Source organism: Sminthopsis crassicaudata, chromosome 2 (assembly GCF_048593235.1).
Source record: "Sminthopsis crassicaudata isolate SCR6 chromosome 2, ASM4859323v1, whole genome shotgun sequence".
Taxonomy (NCBI): Eukaryota; Metazoa; Chordata; class Mammalia; order Dasyuromorphia; family Dasyuridae; genus Sminthopsis; species Sminthopsis crassicaudata.
The window spans coordinates 623,057,647-623,080,459 of NC_133618.1; the positions used below are offsets into that span (position 1 = coordinate 623,057,647).

At 36.8% G+C, this 22,813-nt stretch overlaps 1 protein-coding gene across 1 annotated transcript in view; it reads left to right on the plus strand.

Moving 5' to 3' along the window:
• TMEM72 (transmembrane protein 72) overlaps positions 1-22,813 on the plus strand; it is a 47,345-nt gene that overhangs the window by 21,591 nt on the left and 2,941 nt on the right. Inside the window, exons 2-4 of the mRNA XM_074296272.1 lie at positions 15,993-16,059; positions 18,102-18,173; positions 21,240-21,379. Coding sequence (XP_074152373.1) covers positions 15,993-16,059; positions 18,102-18,173; positions 21,240-21,379 — 279 coding nt within the window. The remainder of the gene's footprint in view (positions 1-15,992; positions 16,060-18,101; positions 18,174-21,239; positions 21,380-22,813) is intronic.

The following is a 22,813-nucleotide window of genomic DNA, read 5'->3' on the forward strand; positions in this document are numbered from 1 at the left end:
AAATTCTACTTGAAGAAAATCCTACCAATAATGTTTATAAGTCATCAATCAATCAACCTTTTATTTATTTATTAAGAACCTACTATGTCACCTAAATAGGCCTCAGTTTACTCATTTGTAAGGTGAAAAGGTTAGGTTGGATGAGCTCTGAAATCCTTTCTGACTTGGTGATTCTGATATAGCTCAGCACTAAGACATCAGGTTGACTATGGTTTCTGTTGTTTCCCCAGACTGAAGCCCAGGAGTGCAGTGCTGGAGGTGACAAAACTCCAGAAGTAAAGCTAAGCCTCTCCAGAGGGTCTGAGGGAACACACTAAACACCCCTAATCCACCAACTCCCCTGGTGCCAGAGTATGCAGTTTTGGTCCCATGGTGATATTGTCCCTCATTGACACAAGAGCCCCATTCTCCCTTCCTAATCCCCTCTCCCCTGCACTTTTGCCTTCTAATTACAATGGAATTATTGCTCTGGTTACAGTTTTCCCTTAACAAAGGGGCAGTTGGGCCTGACTTCAATACTTTCCAAACTGTTTGCCCATTTAGTGGGGCCCTCTCTTCTTGAGGAACTTGGCTTCCTCTGGTCTCGGAAGCACAAAGAATATAAGACCTATTCAGTAAAAAGCCCCTTTTGACTATTTGGGGACAGTTTTAATTCTGAAATGTAGTCAGTTTCTCAGACAGACTTTATCAACTTTGAGTATGTTCAGTATGGGGTAGATGAGAAGATGAGAAACTCGGAGAATTATAGTTTTAATGGGTCCCTTTTCAGTGGATGGAAAGGTAGCTGAAATGAAGTGACCCACATAATCCAAATCAGCTGATTCTTAGTTCACTGCATTCATTCATTAAATATTTACTGATCAGCAGTTATAGGAAATTCAGCTTTTAACCATGGTGACCTTGGTGGGCACTTACCCTAAGAGTTAGTGAATAGCAAGAATCTTGTTCTCTATTTTGAACAATGTGGCATAATGTGGAAAGATTCCTAAATTTATACTTAGGGAAGACTTGAAATCAAATTCTAATTAAATATCCTAGTTATACAGTCATGGACAAGTCACATAATCCAGGTTCTCATCTGGAAAATGAGAATAACAATACCTATGACACAACTCACTAGATTGTTGTGAAAGTCAAAGTGTTTGTGTAAAGTGCTTTGCAAACCTAAAAATCAATTGTTTTTATTATTGTTATTGTCTTCCTTTTTAGGGGGCAAACAGCCTGCCTTAGATGCTTCAGGCTGCTTCCAGTCCTAATCCTGACTGAAGTTCCCCATTCAGACATTGTTGAGTGGAAGGGAACCTTTCCTCCTGATCACTGTCTCAGGATATATTGAAGCAGGCCTATGGGTTACTGACAAATTGGAGCATGCTCCAGAGAAGGGCAACTGAAATTGGGAAGGATTAGTAACTGTTCTGTAAGATGATACATGGACAGAAGTAAGAATGTTTCATCTATAGCAAAGGAGGATGATGCTGGTAATTTTCAAAAAGGGTAAGAGAGCTATCATGAGAAAGAGGGATTTTATTTGTGCCAGTTGACCCAAGAGGGCAGAAGTTCCAATTCAGCTAGACTAATCCAAAGTATACAATGAGCTTCCTCATAAGGTTGTGAATTATCCTTCATTCAAAGTAATTAGAGATATCCTTGAAGGTCTTCAGGAAGACCCCAGGTGACTATTTGCTGGAGAAGGTAATTCCTAATTTGAATAAAGCTTGGACTAGTTGGTCACTGAGTTACCACTTTATAAGAAATTTAAGACATTGAGATTTCCTGGGTCCCACATTTACTGAGGCCATTCTTCATAAAGCCATAGTGCACATGTTATACAGACAGGGAGAAATCCTGTGGCTATATTGACAGTGGATAGAGTTTTGCAACTCAGGTCCAAATTCAGTCCAGATACTTACTGTGTGACCCTGAGCAAGTCACTTAACTGTGATTGCCAAAAAAAAAAAAAAAAAAAAAAAAAAAAAAAAAAAAAAAAAGTACCCTTCCACTCACATGTATGCATTTTTTTTCCTTTTCAAAGATATTTCATACAACATGGAAAATGAAGAGATGGAAGACATATTCAAAAATTGTTATATTTGAACCAAGCTCTTTAAAGCTTCTTGAAGAGTCTGTGTCTCAGAATTGAGTGTTTCCTTCTCTATCCCTACTCCACCAATACCCAGTACTTAGTATTGCAACTGAATAATTGGCCAGTGCTATATTTCATTTTATTATATTTTTATTAGACCTTTGATTTTATTGGGAGAAGGTCTTGATGAGAAATTTCCTCTTCCAAACTTGTTCTAAATTTTAGTCTTATGGAGTTCCCTGGACATGAAGAAAGTAGGTGACTTATCCAGTGTCACAGGTGTCAGAGGTGGAACTTGCACCAAGGTCTCCCTGCCACATAAGCTAACTCTTCATCAACTGTACCATATTGCCTTTCATGCATAAAATAGAATTTACATTTCTCTCCAGATGTTGTTTACTTAATGTTGGAAATCCAAGCCTGTTACCCCACAGCTGGAGAGAGCAGAGTAGAGTTCTGGTGTGAATTAGCTTCAACTTGTATGAATCTGACCTCCCTCCCTCCCATAGTACATGATGAGAATCATAAGACTTGGAAACAACCCTTTGGTTCATAATCTCATGGGAGGATAGGGATTTTGTTAGGCCATGTGGGAGAGTGTCTGGATTTACTTCTTTGGAGAAATCCCTACAGGAGCCTGAGATCATTTATTTCTGCAGTGTCACCTCAAAAACTCAAGCAAACATGTTTGTTATGTAATGTATTTATATTTATTTTCTCCCAACGGAAATTTTTCCTATTTGCTTGAAATAAGAACTGAGAAGGCCATGCCCAGAAATGGAGATCATTTAAAGGAATTACATTTGGTTTCATAGCCCATTAGTAACATGATATAAAATGTGACACTTGAGCCTCCAATACTATTGGAGCACAACAACAATGAATCTGTCTAAACTTTGGACTCCTGTTGATTTCTAGAGCAAAAACAAGTAATGGCAAGAGTGCTATATTTAGGTTCATATTTATATGATTAGAAATGTAGGTGTATATATGTGTGTGTGTGTGTATGTATCTATAAATGTGTATATTTGTTTGTGTATTGTGTATGTATGTGTATTTTTGTTTGTACATTTATGTATATGTATATGTGTGTGTATTGTGTTTGACTATGTTTATAGAACCAACTTTAAATCCCAGCTCTAAGACAGATGGAAGGAAAGAGACAAAGACACAGAAAAACAGAGATAGAGACAGAGACAGAAACAGAAACAGAAAAACACACAAACACAAAGGCAAAGGCAGAGACAGAGAAACAGAGGCAGAGATGGAGACAGAGAATGTGTCCCTGAATTAAGTGTTGGGGATACAAGTAAGTACAAGCAAGAAACATATTCCTCTGCCTTCAAGGAGCTTGTATTCTAATATGGAAAGATTTCATAAGAAAGAGAGTTAGAAGGAGTGGGGATTGTGGGAGTGAGGAAGAAGGCTACAGATGGAAAAGTCCAGAGAATGAGGAGCAGATCTGGGAGATAGATGAGGATGACCTGAGCACCAGATTGTGCTGAATCAATTCAAACTGTCTCAAAAGAACTGATGGTTAAACTTTCAGTGTGACCATTAACAACTCTGAAATAAGAAAATGCTACAAATTAAGAATTGATTAACTGTTTTGTTGATTGTCTAGATTTAAGAAAGTGATAGAGAAAATATTAATAATTAAAATTGAAATTAAAAGTGTACTATGGGGACAGCTAGGTGGTGCAATAGATAGAGCACCAGCCCTGAATTCAAGGAGGACCAGAGTTCAAATGTGGCTTCAGACACTTAACACTTCCTAGCTGTGTGACCCTGAGCAAATCACTTAACCCTAATTGCCACACCAAAAAAAAAATGTACTGCATATTAACAATTGTGAAATAAATAAATGCTATAAATTAGCACCTGATTAACTGTTTTATTGATTGTATAGATTTAAGAAAGTGATAGAGAAATATTAATTAATTCAAATTAAACTTAAAAGTGTGTTGTGCATACATGTGTGGTAGTGCTGTTTGTTGCTATTGATGTTACTTCTTTCTCTGGAGACCCAGTTGTTAAACATTTACCAGCACTGCTCTGCTTGAACACCTCATGAAATGGTAGTCCTGTACCCAATAGCCTAAGGGAAGGGGCATCTGCAGGATGAGATTACTAGTGAGTGAGCAGAAAAGGACAGAGAATGAGGTCCAGAGAATTATGGAAGATCAGACCTAGAAAGGGCCTCAAAGAGCACCATGGTCAATCTCTTCCAACTCCCATTTTATAAAAGAAGAAACTAAGCTCAGAAAAATGAAGGGATTTGATTATATCAAACATATCATTCATAGAAGAACCAGGGTTAGAATCCAGGGTTCCATGTTTCTAGTCCTGTATTTTTTCTACTTTAGCATATGTCCTTTCTTCCTCTTACCATCTTAACCAAATACTTCCAGACTTTCCCAAAACACAGATAGACCAGGCCTCTCTTACTTTACAGAAGCAGCATAGAATTAGGCCCCTTGGATTAAGGACAAAACATGAAAAGCAGCTTGATGCTGTAAGTACTTTCAACATGCCAGTTAGTCTTAGAACCTAGAAGGAATTCCCATTTTGACCTCTTTATTTTTAAATCCTTTTTGGAAAAAAATTCTGGATGGTCCAGCTAAAATTTATCCAAGAAAGAGTAGCAAAGTAGCACAGGTAGCACTGACCATGAGGATTTATCTAACTTCAAATCTGGCCTTAGACACTTCATACTTCCTAGCTATATGATCCTGGGAAAGTGACTTAATCCCAAGTGCCTTGAAAACAAACAAACAAAACAAAACAAAACAAAAAACCAGGATTTTGATATATAAGCATGTCCATATTCTACCATAAACCAATTGGTTTATGGTAGAGGCCAAGTTGGGCCTTTTTTCCAGGAGTAAGTAAATAAAAAAATCCTAGATTCAAGGGATTTAAATATGAAAAAAAAAGTATCTTTTAAAATCATGCAGAATAATATTTTTAAATTAAGAATAGTAAAAATTTTGTTAATGTTTGCGAAGTACCTTCTACATATTTTCTCATGTAATCCCCTTGTGAGGCAGGAGCTATGATTATTCCCATTTTACAGGTTACATTAGAGATTAAAGCCCCAAAAGGCTGTGACTTGCCTTAGTGGTGATTGTGATTCTAGGATTCAAATCACAAGATATCTGACTCCAAATTCAAATTTATTATTCTTCTCACATACCTTCCTGCTTCCCTCTCCAGGAGAGCTCAATAAGAAATGGACATTTGTTTTTACCCTGCCCACCCAAATTACCTTTTCACAAGCTCTTTGAACATACCTGATTAATATTTTCCCAGGGGAAAATCTACCTGGAAAACCTATCTAGGTATAGTGAAGGACATAAAGGAACTGTAATGGAGTAGGATCAGAGCATTTATAGAATATGCAATATGGTGTATGGGAGACAACCCCTAGTGGCACCATAGTGTGTAGAGTACCAGGTTCTTTTTTTTTTTTTATTAATAGTTTTTATTTACCAGATATATGCATGGGTAAATTTTACAACATTGACAATTGCCAAACCTTCTGTTCTAATTTTTCCCCTCCTTCCCCGCCCCCCCCATGACAAGTTGACCAATACATGTTAAATATGTTAGAGTATAAATTAAATACAATATATGTATACATGACCAATTAGTTGTTTTGCTGTACAAAAAGAGTTGGACTTTGAAATAGTGTGCAATTAACCTGTGAAGGAAATCCAAACTGCAGGCGGACAAAATAGAGGGATTGGGAATTCTGTGTAGTGGAATACTAGGTTCTTGAAGTCAAGAGGACTCTTATGAGTTCAAATGTGGCCTCAGACACTTACTAGTTGTGTGACTTTAAGTAAGTCACTTACTCCTGTTTATTTCAATTTCCTCCTCTGTAAAATGAGCTGAAGAAGGAAATGGCAAGCCACTCCAGTAATCAATAAAACCCTAAAGAGAGTCATAAAGAGTTTGATACAAATGGACAACTAGACAAAACACTAGAGTTGGTATAAAATCTGTTTCTCTTCTCTTCTACTATCAGCACTTTCCATAAGCAAATAATAAATAGTTGTTGAATTAATAAACTGGCCTGAATTTAAATCTGGGTCTCCTTGTTACCTGTGTGATTTTAAAAGACCTACATCATTTCTCTGCTCATCAGTCCCTCTTTGTAAAACAAGGTCCTTCCCAGTCTAAAATTTATGATACTATATACCTCAGTTTATAAATCCATTCCCAGAGAAATGTTATTTATTGGCCTAGAAATGTAGAAAGAGGAGGACGAGAAGAAAAAGAGAAGGAATAAAAGAATAAGAAAAGCAAGAACAAGAATAAGAAGCAGAAGATGCAGAAGGAAGGAAGGAAGGAAGGAAGGAAGGAAGGAAGGAAGGAAGGAAGGAAGGAAGGAAGGAAGGAAGGAAGGAAGGAAGGAAGGAAGGAAGGAAGGAAGGAAGGAAGGAAGGAAGGAAGGAAGGAAGGAAGGAAGGAAGGAAGGAAGGAAGGAAGGAAGGCTAGAATCTATTTAGCAACTACTAAGAGTCAAGCACTGTGCTAAATGTTTTACAAATATATCACTTTTGAGAACAGCCATTGTCAAAGCAGGATTCAAGATTCCAAAAGGTTCTTTAAAACCCTTTCAGGTAATGTGTGTGACCAAAATTATTTTCATAATAACTTGAAGATGTTATTTGTCTACTAAAATAACTCCTCTATTTTTCAAATCTGTATCAATATGAGTTTGCATTTTCTTCACATCCTTCAATCAAAATAACATTCTCCAGCAGATTAAATGCAGAAGTCAGCATGCAAATTTAATTGTCTTCTGTTAATCCAGACATTAAAGAGATTTGTAAAAAATATGTAAAACAAGGTCACTCTTCTCACTTTTGTTGTTTGAAAATTGTTGTTTTATTATTATTTTATTAACTATTTTGTTATTTTATTTTATTTAGCTTGTTTAGCTTTACCACTGATATTTTAAAATTACTGTTTCTAAAGCTCTGTCAGTTTTAATTCTGAATATGGTAACTGTTTATAGATTCAACTCATATAGACAAACTTGTTTAGGATCCTTCATCAAGTTTAAATGAAAAGGGGGTCCGGAAAGCCATTTGAGAGTGGCTGTATTAGCTGAGTAACCATTGCCACCTTGTGGTCATGTTTAAGAAGTATATCCTCAAAACAGCGTAAAGAAACCAAGTAGCACCAGTCCTAGAAGTTACAGGAACAAAGGAGATATAAGTTTTATATATCCAAATGACCTATGCATTCCCCAAGGAGTATATTTCTCAGGCCCTTTTCTAAATGTAGAGTAATTGTGGAAGAGTCAGTAGCATCCTGAGTTTCCTGGAATTATCACTAGGAACAAGAAATAGGTATAGAGAGGGGGGAGAGAGTGACAGACAGACAGAGACACAGAGACACAGAGAGAGACAGAGAGAGACAGAGACTAATGAAAATATAAATCCAATTCCTATCCCTTTCCTATCCTGCAATTACTTATCTATAAAAATTTACCACACTAGTAGAGTGTAAGTTCCTTGAGAGCAGGGATCATCTCACTCTTTAACTTGTATTCCCACTGCCTGGTATGATACATGACACAAAATGAATATTTAATAAATGCTTGCTGTTTGATTGACTGTGGCAGCAGCAGAGCTGAAATCAAAAGACCTGGATTCAAATCTCAGCTCTCTAACTTATGGAATTTGTGACTTTGAACAGCACACATATACACACATGCAAACATATACTTATATATGTCTATATGCATCTATATATACTTCTTATAGTACAGATATATAACTTCTATATCTAGTTTATATATAAACCTCATATTTATTGTATTTGTACATGTGAAAACACTTCTCTGTGACTCAGTTTTCCAATTTGTAAAATAATAAAATTGTACTAGATGGCCTCTGAGGTCTCTGAGATTTTACAATTCCATTACTAGAAATGTCCTAAGATCCCTTCACTTTCTACTGATTGTGTGATCTGTATGTCACCCAACATCATTTTGTTTTTTTCCAGTGAAAGGTACGTCCATATTTAACAGTCAAATTGTGGTGGTCTGGTCTTGTTTTGCCTACATATTTTCATTTGTAACATGAAGAAAATATTTCACTGAGAAGAATGGAGCTACTTGGAATTGTTGTTTGGTCCCCCTCCCCACCATGGTCAATAATACTTAGTAAAAAATGGGCTTGTTATTCCCTTTCAGTACATTCAGAGCTAGTGAGATATGTCTTTTTGCATATAAAAATCATCTGAATATTCCCTCCAACCATCAAGATATAAAGATTAAACTTAGTCATCAGCTTTTCTCATTATGTGATGAGACTCTTTGCTTTATCTTCCAATATAGAGTAACATGGTATCATGGGTAGAGAGCTGACCTTGAAGCCAGGAAGACCTTGCAAAGATCAACTCCTGCCTTTGTCACCTTATGAATGTGTGTGGTTTGCCAAGTTTCTTATCTTCTTAGTTCTTCAGAAAACTCTATGACTATAACTTGGAGAGAGAGTGCCAACTTCCATTGGAAGAAGAAATTTTAATACCTGACAATTCTCCATGCCAGTGAAATCAATTATCCAATCCCTATCCTTCCAAATACTTTGTGTCTGTTTTCTCACAACTTATGTAACATATATAATTTTCTATTCCTATTACCTTGACATAGTATTTGAAATGTTGCTTATAGAAATTAGACAAGAAAAAGAAATGGAGAGAGTAAACATATATAGGGAAGAAACAAAATTATTAATTTTTGGATGATATGATGATGTACTTAAAAATACTGGAGTTAACTAATATAATTAAAATAATTAATAACCTTAGGAAACTTGGAGGATATAAAATAAATCTCCAAAAAAGACATCAGCATCTTAATCTAATACTAATAAAATCCAGCAAGAAGAGATAAAAGGAGAAATAAATTATATTTAATTACAGGATGTATGTGTCTGCATACACACACACACATTCCTTTGAGAATCTATCTTCCAAGACACAGACAATAACATACAAATGCAACTATTTACAGAAATAAAAGCAGACCTAAATAATAAAGAAATATTAATTTCTTGTGGGTAGCATAGGCCAATTTAATATAAGTAACAATGCTATCTGAATTAATTTACTTATTCAATGTTACACTAGGGGCAACTAAGTGGAGTAATGGTTAGAACATTGTATTAGCCCTGAAGTCAGGAGGACCTGAGTTCAAATTTGATCTCAGACCCTTAACAGTTCCTAGCTGTGTGACCCTTGTGCATGTCATTTAATCCCAATTGCCTCTTACCCCCCCCAAAAAAAAAAGTTATGCTAATCAAATTGCCAAAAGATTGCTCAACAAAACTAGAAAAAATTAGCAAAATTTATATGAAAGATAAAAAGGTTGAAATCTCAAGAGAAATCATGAAAAGAAATGACAATAACGGAAACCTAACCAAGACGGATATATTTATATATACACGCATACATATACATGTATATATACATATAAGTACTATGTATATATATGTAAATCAACCTATACTATTAAGCAGTAATTACAAAACAATTTCTACCGATTAGGAAATTGATGAGTGAAATGGTTTAGGTATATAATATACAGAAGCAAATTATCTAATACCTAATAACTAACAACTCTAGTTACTGGAATAAGGGACTCACTATTTTTCAAAAATTTATAGGAAAATGGGATGGCAATACTCAAGAAAATAGATTTAGAACCCTACCTCATACTTTATCCCAAAATAAACTCTAAATATGTACATGACCTAAACAAATTAAATGAACAAGGAGAAAAAATATTCCTTTTTTCCAAAATCCACATCTCTCTGATCTCTCCTTTAAGCCACTCTTCCTCTAAAATCCATTGTTGATAACATATTACGTAGCATTTACTGATACCAATCATACACCATTTCATTGATCTTCGGGAGACCTTCAACTTTAATTCTTCAGTGTTTCCATGATTTGTAATCATAGAACAACACTAGAAAGGTATTTGTATTTGTCAATTCCCAAATTTTCCAGAGTATGTGGACCTCTGTCTATCTGTACTTTTATATGCTCTGTTAGCCACGTTTTGCCAAGTTCTCAACTCTGAAACAGCTAGAAGCTAACTCCAATGGTCTTCTACTACTCTGGGAAGAAGTACTAACTAACTTCTCTGTTTGGCAGTTAAAGTTCTTCCCACTTTGTCTCCAACCTAGTTTTCTGCCTTATTGGACACCATTCTCCTTAACAGACTCTGTGTTCTAGTCAAGGTTACTTAATTTTCTTTCTATATGACATTGCATTTCCCATTGAATTTTTCCACATGTCTGGAATGTACTTTCATTCTCACTTCAGTCTTTCAGAATACCAAGTTGCCTTCAAGATTCAGTTCAAATGGAACCTTTGACATAAAGTCTCTCCTAATTCTCCACATATGTGTGTAGAAGGTCACAGATAGTGGGGAGCTCTGGGTGAGGTATAAGGCCCTTCAGCCCAGAGGGAACTTGCTAACAATGTCTGGTTCTGCTCCTCACTTCCCCTAAGGGCTCTCGGCCTTCCTGAGAAATCAGGAGACTGTGATAACCTGTGTTGTAATTGAAGCAGAGTGATACCAGGTGGCAAACTACATACAATAGCAAGTTGTTTATGTGGTCCTTCGTGCACAGTACATACTTGGCGCATGCCCAGTGTGTTTTTGTTATATAAGGGCATGAGGGTATTAAAAAAGGAAAGTCCTTGGAATAAACGGACTCCATTGTTTTACCATCTCAGGAGTCCCTCATCACTTCTCCACTAAGATGGTATATTTTAATCACCCCAGTGTGGGGGCTCTAAAAAGCAATGCTACATTTTGTCACCCCAACTTAGGGGCTCTAGAAAGCAGGATACAACATATATGCATGTATGTAAATATATGTGTAGTGTCTTTTCTTATAGAATATAAATGCACAATAGCACATACCTAATAAATGTTTGTTAATTCATTGATTCATTAATTAATTGACTAACAGGGAATAGACCAGGTATGCATTCTTTAAGGCAAAGGCTGTAGGGAAATAGTTTTCAAATTAATCTGTGTTATGGGTTCCAAATGGTTTCTCCTACCCTTTATGTTCTCGGTTTTATTCAGATCTACAGGGACTATTATAGGTAAAACTCTGACATCACTTACATTTGGTAGCACCCCTGACTAGAGAACCCTTGATTAGCATGACCCAGAGGGCACTGGCCTGAGATGGCCAGAGATAGAGTATTCCTCATATTTTCTTTAATCCCTTTTTCTAGTCTACTCCCTGAATTCCAGTTAAAAGAATGAATAAGGGATTTCCAGAGGCAGTATGACCCCTGAGGGGCAGTGGTCCATTTTTTCCTTTTTATCTGTGCTTAGAAGGAAAAAGTCAGAAAGGGATAAAGGAAGCTCTTCTTTGCCTGGAGAACAAGGGAAGAATTGAATCCATTCATTAATAAATAAAAAAGGGAAATCTATACCACTCTGTCAGTGAATCTCAGCTCCTATTCACCTTTCTCAGAAATATGGAAATTCTCCAATCATTTGCCCTGAAAACTAAGGTGTAGTGTTCCTAAAGTTCTAAGAAGCAGTGAACTACCATTCAAAAGGCTGGATTTCAGCAATAGAAAAAGGCAGTCCTTTGTCTTCCTGGTGATTGTTTGCCAACTACATAAAAGATCTTTAGATTCTTACAAAAAGGTAGCATAAAAGTACACAATGATCCTATCCTGGACAGAGGATGGAAAAAAAGACAGTGGGGTAGGTGTGAGAAGGTAGTATTCTTTGGAGCAAAGGATCACCTTGACCTTTGGAGGAAAACCAGACATAACAGACACTGAAAACAAATGCCAACAAAAAATAATGCCACTTGATTCCTTGCCCGACTGGGACTCCATGAATAGCTACTTGGATGATGCTCTCACTCTCACCCTCATCTTAAACTCCCTTATGTCATTAATAGTCACTCCCACTGTCTAAGCTTTGGGCACTGTTTAAATCACAGCATAAATACATTGCTGATAAAAAAGACCCAGACCAATTCCAAATTCATGCTGTCCAATAACTGGGCCCCTGACTACTTAAGATTTTCTAGGTTTCCTAAAACGTCTCACAATAGCTATTCCAAACATCCTACTCCCCTTTATTAAGGATACTCCACCCTAGAATTCTCAAACAGGAGACTATTGTAATTTTGAGGGTTTTTTTTTCAACTTTGCTAATAATGTGTACTGGCAAAGAGAGCCCAATGTATCACAGATATTTCTCTTTCAAAACAAATGGTACTCCACTCACTTAATAGATGAGATTATTTAGATCCATAAAAGAGAAAAGGCTTTTGAAGATAACACAAGAATTGGAATATTGGGATGGAAAAAGCAGAGTTTGAAAGAGCAAAGGATTTGGAGAATGGGTTGACATTAACTTGGCTAGATAAATTGATTTATCTAATTGCTGTTGATTTTATAATGCCGGGGGAACTGAGGCAAGATAGAGATTAGAGAGTATTTAATATTTTATTTGAAAGAGAGAGATTTACTGGAACCAAATGGATCCATGGTTTGGTCCCAGGGCTTAATGAGACTGTTGTCTCCAAAAATCCAGCAAACAATCTGAGTTCTCAATGACATATATACTCAGACTCAGGGGGAAGACTGAGGCAGGGGCAGAGTCAGGATGCTGAGAGTGGAAACGGGATCCTGACAGGGTGGGGTGAGCCATTGGGAGATGGGAATGACATAATGGGAGGAGGCACCCCAAAGATGAGGAAAAGATCTTGATAAGATGGTATCTGATATTCTGATAGGTTGGGATGGGGAGAGGCATTTTGATAGTCTAAAATAGAAGATCTTTTATCCTTATCAAATATTCTGATGATTAAGAGGGAGAGGTGATTTTGCAGGATTGAGCAGAACAATTATAAACTGAGGCAGAACAATTAGGGAAACTGAGGCAGGACAACTTAGGGAAACTGAGTCAGGATAATAAAAGAGAACTGTGGCACAGCAATTTGTGCTCTACCAGAATGGGTCTGGGAGGTGCTGGGGTAGGGAAGTGGAATAAGGAGGTTTGAATATCAGGACCCAAAAAGGTCCAGGTCTAGGAAAGACCTAGAGTTCTGATCCCACAGAATGCCATGCTAGAAGCTGGGAAAATCGAGAAAGAATCTTAGGATTTGGATTTATAGATTTCATATAAACTTTCCAAAAGGCAGAACTATTTTGAATCTGGGTTTTTCTTCAGGCTAAAAAAAAGTCAAAGGATAATTTTGCTTTCTGTGACAAGTTTGAGCTGTTAGGACATGTGACCTTACTTATCACTTTCCATGTGCAGAGAAAGCTCTCTGTAGGATAGTAATTACTGAAAAGAAAGTGTCCAATTAAAAAATAATAATAATAAAGTTGTGGTTGACCTTAGAAATGCATTCCCACCTTCTAAAGATGGGGTCAGAAAAGGGGGGAAGTACTATGTCTTCCCTTTTGGGTTCACTTCTTACTTCAAAGCTACACCCAAACAGAAGGGAAAAAATTGCTTATCAAAAGAAAGCATGCTTTTTTAGACTCCAATTGGATGCTTAGTCTTGACATCTTTAACCCCCAAGGACTCTTTCAGCTATCAGGACACAGAGATTTTTCAACAGGGGCTGTAAAAAGTGTTTTCAAGAGAAACTTCCAGAATATGAAAAAACCCTTCGTGTAAAGAAACTAAAGTAAACTAAAGTAAAAGAAACTAAAGAAAACTAAAGTAAAGAAACTAAAGCTCAGGGAAGTAATTGCTTCCCTAATTTAATTACACTGCTTCTAAATAACTATTTCCTCCACTCTTTCAATCTGTTCCCCATGGGTGCCCCCAGTAGGTAGCTACAATGCATTAAGATAATAGCTTGTACATTGTCATACCAAATCCTCTGTCATCAGTCTGCCAAGTTCCCTGTGTTTGAGGGTCGATGACCCAACAGCCCCACTCTAGAATTCTGCCTATTATGTCAATCAGCCTTACATGCACTTCATACTTAATGGCATATTCTATAATCACCGAGGCAAAACTACAAAACCAACTATTAATTAAATGGGTTATAGGATGCATAATGTCAGTATTAGCTCTCTCGTATCTTACAACCAAAGTGATTTTCCTACAATACAATATTGCCATGTCACTACCAATACTCACTCACTCAGTAAACTACAATGGCTCCCTATTACTTACAAAATCAAATATAAAATATAAAATTATGTCTCTGTTTGATCTGTTTAATGTCTTTCACAACTTGGGCCCTCCCTACCTTTCCAGTCTTCTTACATTTTCATTTCTTTGCAAATCTATGGAAATAGATTCCATTAAATACACTTTAACTTTTAAAAAGTTAAATTCTAGAATTTCATAGAATTCTAATGAATTCTAATTTCATTAACTCAATAAATTCAAATGAATTCATTAATTCTAATTAATTTCATTAATTTTCATTAATTCTAGCTTAATTCTATCCAGTATCTTGGCTTATCTTTTATATCCTGTATTAACTGGACTCATATCTATGTCACATCAGTATAAAATTGGGGGAACATTCTCTATGAAAAATTTTGTAACTGTGCCTTTGCAAGCATCATTATTGAGAAAGAAAATTACCTTCTTCCTTTGTGTTTTGGAAGGAACGAGTTTATTTCCAAATACCTAAAACTCTCCATAAGAAATTCACTGAGAAGGAAGATTATATTGCCTACATAGTAGGGAGGGTTGAAAAAAGCTGCCATCTTGCTAAGAACAATTAAACACATCTGGAGACCAGAGGAAACAGAGGGAACTTCCAGAGATTTGCATCCCATGAGTCTCTCACCTACACACACACACACACACACACACACACACACACAATTCACTTTGAACCTTTACTTGAAAATTAATATAATCCAAGGCATTTATATCAGGAAACTGTTAGTAGGTGAGAACATGTTATTATATATTCTGATCTTAAAAGATGAAATGACATAAAAAGAGTAACTGTGAGTTCAACATGTAGCCATGTTTACAGTCTAAGCCATGGAGGGTTGCATTAGAGTACTCTCAGCTTTTATATTCTCAGGAGTCTAGGATAGAAAAAAATCAGCTCTCTTAAGTAGCCAAACTTCCCTTTATTTTGCCCTGAGAATGGGCCCTCTAAAGGGCTTCTGTCAGTCTCTAGGCAAGTCCTAGATTTTCCTCTGAAAAAATTAAACCCAGGAAGTGGGGTAAGTGGAGCATTTACAAAACACTTAGTATGAGTGGAACTTTGTGCTAAGAGTAGGGATGTATACAGTCCCTGCCCACAAAGAGATTATATTCTAATGGAAGAAGACTAGATTATTGGTTTGTCCTTGGTTCTTGAAGAACTTGACTTCAGGAAGATAGCACTATGACATGCAAGGGAATTGGATTGAAGTGAGGGAGGAATGCAAGGATAGCTGCCTCACTTTCTCCTCCAGAGTCATCTGTCCATTGGTAAAATGCAGATCAGGACAACTGGAGATGGCTCTGGATGAAATGAGAGACCTTGACCTTTTTAGGCTAAGGTCTTCAACAGGTCTCATTTTGCAGGAGAAAAGCACCAACAACAAAGGCTTTAAAAAGATAGATTCAGTGCTGGCCCTGAAGTCAGGAGGACCTGAGTTCAAATGTGACCTCAGATACTCAATACTTCCTAGCTGTGTGACCCTGGGCAAGTCACTTAACCCCAATTGCCTCAGCTAAAAAAAAAAAAAAAAAAAAAAAAAAAGATAGAATTTTGATGCACATGGATAAACATCCAGAGTTATTCACAATAAATAAACATTCAGGTCTTCATCTGAGGTCAATGAGATGTTGTGTTTAAGTCTATATTAAGCATCAAGCCATTCTCCTGCCTCTTCCCCACCATGCCTCTTCTGTTTCCAGTGCTAATCGGTGTGGGCGTTGAAACTTTACTCCAAGGACAATTCAAAAGCCTGGCTTTCTATCTTCTGTAAGTACACTAATAAGATATATCTCTATCTCTATCTATTTTTTAACAATAATAAATCATTATTCCTTGTATTTAACTTTATGTAGAGGAGGCCAATGGAGGAGACCCAGAAAGTCAAATGAGATAATATCTGTAAAGTGTTGAGCATTGTGCTTGGCACATAGTGGGCACTTAATGTTTTTTTTTAATTTATGTATCCTCTCTCCCACTCCAGTCAGGTCCCAAGTCACCTTATAAAGGAGTATAACCTTATCAAAAGACTTCAATTGTGTTCTTTATGGTTCAACTTTAACCAACTCTTCTGAACTATTTACTATCAAATATCAAATTACCAAATTATCCCAGGAATCCAGTAGTCTTGGGTTACTGATTCTTGCACTATGAATCTCAGTATCCCCATCTGCAAAAATAAAATAACAATTATTGTACCAACCAGCTCAAAAGGTTAGAGAAAGCACTTTGTAAATGGAAAAGTGCTCCAGAAATATGAGTTGCTGTTGCTATTGCTGTGGATAATGATTTTAATTTAGTTTTTATTTTTGTTTGTTTGTTTGTTTTTTCCAAAGACATCCAGAGTTGTTCTCTTACCTACCAGGACACTAGGTCCTTCTGGGATGCTTCATTGTGGAGAATTCTTGAATATTGTGCTAAAGGACCATAAGCTTCTACTAGGATTGAAAGGCTATGAGAAGTATCAGATACTACATTGGAGAGAGAGCTGCTTTTAGATTCAGAGGCTTCCTGTACCTGCTCTTTCCCTCCTGTGGGGCCTCAAATTCAACTATAAATTACAAAATTTGTAATTATTAAACTGTTTTTTAAAAAAAACGAGGATTAGACTTTGAAAGTCCTTTTCAGTTCTAACTATATCATCCTGTGAATAAACTATCTGCTTTCAATAAAACTGAGGATAGAGAATGGAACAAGTATTTATTAAATACTTTCTATATTCCAGGTACCATGCTAAGTCCTTTACAAATATTCTCAAAACAACTTTGGGAAGAAAGTGTTATTGTGATCCCCATTTTGCAGTTGAAGAAATGGAGAAAAAGGTCCCAGGATTCATAAAACTTGCCCAGGAATCATAAAACTAATATATCTGGGGTCAAATTTGAATTTAGACCAGTAGACTTGACACTGAGTGATGAATTCATTGGACATCCATAAAACCAAGGGAAAAAAGACCAGAAACAGAGAGAGAAAACGTTTTTATGTATAAATATTCCTATATATGAATATTTATACATATATATATATAAACACACACACACACACACACACACACACACACACACACACACACAGAATAGCTATTGTAGGTAGAATCCAGGTTTTTACAAGCCAGATTTGGGGAGAAAAGGCAGTCTACATTTACTAATAATTTGTTGTTCAGTATCCAATTCTTCATGACCTTATGACTATAACATGCCATGCTATCCACTGAGTTTTTCTGACAAAGATCCTGGCGTGATTTGCCATTTCCTTTTCCAGTGGATTAAGGCAAACATAGGCTAAGTGACTTGTCCAGAGTCATATAGCTAGTAAATATCTGAGGTTGGATTTGAATTCAGATCTTCCTAACTCCAGGCCCAGTGCCAATCCACTGAGTCATCCAGCTGTCTTCTGGCTAATAATACATTATGTTAAATTAGATAAGCAAGAGTAAGGGCCATGTCTAATTTATCTTCACATTACCTACAGAGCTTGCTTAAAAGCTGCTCAACAAGGTCCTGTTGAAAAATTGAAGGAATAAAAACCCACACCCAGAGGAGTGCCTGGGAAGACAATATATATAGACAATTGATTTATGGGGACATCAGAAATCAATGATTAAAAGAACAAGCTGTAGGGACAGCTAGGTGGCACAGTGGATAGAGCACCATGACCTCAGGCTCTTAATACTTCCTGCTGTGTGACCCTGGGCAAGTCACTTAACCCTAATTGCCTCAGCAAAAAAAAAAAAAAAAAAAAAAATGACCTGTAAAAGTCAGGGACGGGGGGACCATTGGGTATGCTGCCTCTAACCAGTGTCCATTCTTTAGGTTTTCGGGGGCTGCAGTCTCCATGTGTGAAGGGTCCTACTTTATAGCTAAGCTGCTTTCACTCTGCTTCAGGTGAGTACTTTCCATGCTTTCCCAGTGGCTGAGGGCTGGGTATAAAGGAGGTGACAAAGGGGAAGAGCAAAGCAAAAATAATAATAATAATAATAATAATAATAATAATAATAATAATAATAATAATAATAAAGTAATAATACACTTCTGGTACCAAGTGAACCTAGAACATCTCCCTCTCCTGGAGTTGCAATGTGGTGCAGAGGGGCTAGCCCTGGAGCTTAAAATGACCCTGAAGCTGAGATGAGAAGATAAGTCTCTCTCCTTTTGCATGAGCCACATGGTTTCACATTCATGCATCTACTATTAGAATCAGAAATATGCTTCTGCTTGATTGATTTGTTTTATTTTTTCTTTTTACTGTTACAAGAAATTTCACATTAGATAGAAGAGGGGGAAGAGAGAGATTTGGAAATTAAGGTGCTAGAACAATATAAGCTACCCATTTAAAAATTTTAAGGACTTTTTCTTTTTTAAAAGAATATTAGCCCCTAGGATCAGAAGACCTGGTTTTAAGTCTCAGCTTAGACACATAGTATCACTATGCTATATTCAAGTCACTTAAATTTCTTTGAAGCTCAGTTTCCTTTTTTGTAAATTGTAGCTAATGATGTTTGTAGGTTATTGGAAAGATTGGATGGCATCATACATATGAAAGTCTATTGTAATTTGATAAGCAAGTTAATGAGTAATTATTATTATCAATCAGCAAACATTTGTTAACCATCCATTCTAGGCCAGGCTTTGTGCCAGCTGTTTTGGAGACTAAGACAAAAATGAAATAGGCCCTGACCTCAAGGAGCTTATATTCTATTATAGAGAAACCATATACTCACATAAATGTATGTAGAATAAATACAAAGTAACTTCTGGAAAGGAAGAATTGGCCCTAGTAGTTGGGAGGACCAGCTCAAGGGATGAGCCCCAAAGGAAACTGGGGAATTCAATAAAGTAGAGAGGAGAGAGAAGGACGCAGAAAGCCTCTGCTCAGTGCTCTCCCCCTGAGGTTATCATAGATTATATTTCATAAATCAATGTTAGACCTATTTTACAGATAAGAAAACTGAGGCCCATGGAGGAGGAGGTAATATTACAGGTACTTAAACCCCAAACTCTTCCTTCTGCACAGGTGTTGAAGGTGCCTCTGCTCCTTACCAATCTCATCTAAGGTTGAAAAATATCTTAGTCCTGAAAACAATGGAGGAAAACAGGCCATAGATTTCTCCCCATGTCTCAGGGCCCAATGTACTATAGGGTGACCCCCCTTCAACCATTCAGACAGACAGTTATACGGTCAAACAGGCCACTGAAATGGATAAATTGTGGTTTACCTAACAGCAATCAGGGTCTTCCCAGAAGAGTCTCATATTTCTTTTCTCCAAAGGAATCAGAGCCATCAGGCTGGGCTCTGCTAGAGACACTGATTACTCTGTTTTCTCTAGAGAATGGTAGACTGAAAGAAGTACATCTGGCAAGTCAGACATCGATAGCTTGGGAAAATTTGGATAGAGTGCCTGGGATTTTTAAAGTCCTAGATTTAAGGTCAGTGATAGCTAGCTGAGGGGGATATATGGAGATACCTAATCCAACCCCTTTATTTAAGAAATGAAGGCACATAAAACATATTACCTATCTTTTGACAGAAAAGTGATAGTCACAGGGTGCAAACTGAGAAATATATTTTTGGGACCACCAATATGGAAATTTGATTTTTTTTTAAACTGGGCAATTTTTTTTTTATTTTTTCTTTCTTTTTTACTTTTTTTCTCTCAATGAGAAGAGACAAAACAGAAAAAGGTTTGTTCATTGAAAAAATAACGATAAAGTAAAATTTTAAAATGAAGGAGTAGAGATACAGAAATGTAAAGCAGTTTATTTAAGGACACGCAGAAAGAAAATTGGAATGGCAGTCCAGGTCTCATGATTGCACTGTCCAGAGTTTACTCCATTATTCCATGCTACTTCCTGTTGGGTTACCAGTTCAGATGTTGCCTTGATCTAAGTTATAACTTTCTCTTGGTAGCCAAGTATGCAGTAACTGGAAAGATTTAAGTTACCCTCAGAAGTTTTAGCATCACACATTGAATGTGAAGCAGGTACTTAATAAATGCTTGTTGGATTATACTGCCTTGTCCAAAATTAAATAGTATACTATCAAAAAACTATGGGATTTTTTTATATGCCTTATTTCCCTTCTTAGGCTTCAACTCCCGTAAGCCTTTATTCACCACATTTACCTGTGCAGCAGTTAGGTATAGGTATAATTCATTATCTGACAGATGAGACATTGAGTCAGAGAGAAAGAACCAGAATCCATCAGGAAAATTAATATGAGTTTCTTTTATGGAGTAATGAAGTCACAGTGCTTCTCTCAATATTGATAAATATCTGGGGCAACTTCAACCATCTTCCTTAGAAGGATAAACATTATTATTGATGGTTTCTTGGGTCTCCAGATGTATGTGCAAAGGGGAATGGGACAAGGGAAAAGGGTTAACCATACCGAAATGCAGATATTTCCAGTTTCCTTAGATCCTCACATTGTATTCTATTTTTTTCCCCTAGCCACTAGAGGTCACCCAACCCTGGTCTTAAATAAGATGCAAATTATTTGATTCAGAGGGCAATATTCACTCTAATGTTTTAAGTAATCACACAAACACCAGGTGTCTGCAAGGAGAGGATTTTTTTCCCTAAAGGCACCATAGTGGTGTCTACCTCTCTGTCTCAAATTAATCTCTCTTTCTGTGTCTCTCTATTTCCCTTCCCCTCTTCTTCTCTCCTTCCCTTCTCTCTTTCCATTCCTCCTCTCCTCTCCCCTCTTCTTCCTTCCTCTGTCTTCTTTTCTCTCTCCTCTTCTCTCCTGCCTTCCCCTCTTCCCTCTTCTCCTTTCTTTCCCTCTTCTCTTCTTTCCTCACCTCTGTTTCTTCCACTTCCTGTTATTTTTAACTGTCCCTATTCCTTTCTCCTTTTATCTCCATTCTCCCACAATATTTTGTCTTCTTCCACATTTGCTATTTGCTTCATCATTTATGACCGCTCCCATTCCTACCTGTCTTTTCTCAGGTGTCAACCAGAATCTCTGGCCTATGTCTTATGGGAAAAGGCCTGTAAACTGGGCTGCTTCCAGAAATTCCTAGGCTATGTGCTGCTTTCTGTCGCCTGCTTTCTGCACCCAGTGCTGGTCTGGCACGTGACCATCCCAGGTATGACCATTGGCAGGGATCGATGGGGATATCACACACACAATACCAAATAAAGTGCTCTTGAAGGACAAAGGACTGAACATCATGGGCTCTCCAGTCACAGTTCAGGCCCTTTACATGATTACTTGGCTGAGGTCCCTGGGGACAGAAAGAGAGCCAGTATGGATCATCTCAACTAAATGGAGGATTCCTCCCAATGACTCATCTTCCTTAATGGAGAAGCCCAGAGTCCTCTGGGAGCTTAAAAATAAAAATAATATCTTGATGGGTAGAAGTTTTAACACAATATTGATCCTAACCTTTCAAAGAGTTTAACTGTTTTGGTAATTATCAAAATTAAGTTAATTATTAGAATATATATATATGTACATATATATATATGTATATTTTAGGAAGTAAGGAAAAAATTTAAATTTGAAAAAGTCATAACAACCACTACCACCACAATTTCTATTTCCAGAGCCCTTTAAAGCTTATAGAGTACTATAGTCAGCAATTCTTTTAGATACTAATAACCCTTGAGATTTGTCTTCATGTAGGCAACTCAGAAAGTTCTCTATGTCAAGGCCTTCAGTTAGATTTAAAATGTAGACAGAGGTTTCTTAAAACAATAGTGTGTATATTTAGAACTGAGATAATTTAGATTTTTAGATGAAGAAAGGGAGTCCCAGGGAGGTTAAATTATTTCCCTGAGGTCACATGGCTATTAAATGTTAGAAATGAGATTTAACCCAAGTGCCATGTTCTAAATACAGTAGTCTTTTCAATCAATCAATAAACATTTATTAAGCACCCATTATGTGTCAGGCACTACTAAGCTCTGGGGTTACAAAAAGAGGCAAAAGATAGTCCCTACCCTTAAAAGAGCTTACAAACTAATTACCAGGTTCTTCCTTTATCATATGGGAGTATGAAAGTCAGCTAGTACACAAGGCTAATCCTTTTTTAAGTGGCCCTTTTTTACTTATCATTTTACTTCTAAGCCAGGCGGGAAACAATCTAATTTGTAGGCATGTAACTACTCAGAGACATAAAATTCTAAAGAAGCATTAAAATTAGCTTGTCAATATAAATTCAGTTGGGGGTCTGAGAGAAAGAGTCTCTATCAATACCAGATAGAGGCCTTCAGACTTTAGGACACTGGAACATTTCTGTTGGAAAGAGGTTAAGTAGGACTTGGGAGGGGCTGAAGTAGAATGTATCCACTGGATGAACAAGGTCATAGTCATATAGTTTCCTATTTTACTAATTATTCACATTGACTAGGTGCTAAATTTTTTGCTTCTCTTAACATATGAATGGTGGCAACTCCCCATAAAGGTCAACACTCCGAGATCAAGCCCCAACTGCAAGACTCTAGTTATAGTTCTATCATTACTAACAGTTTGAGTGTAACTGAATTAGTGAATGAATTTGAATCCCAGTTCTACTGCT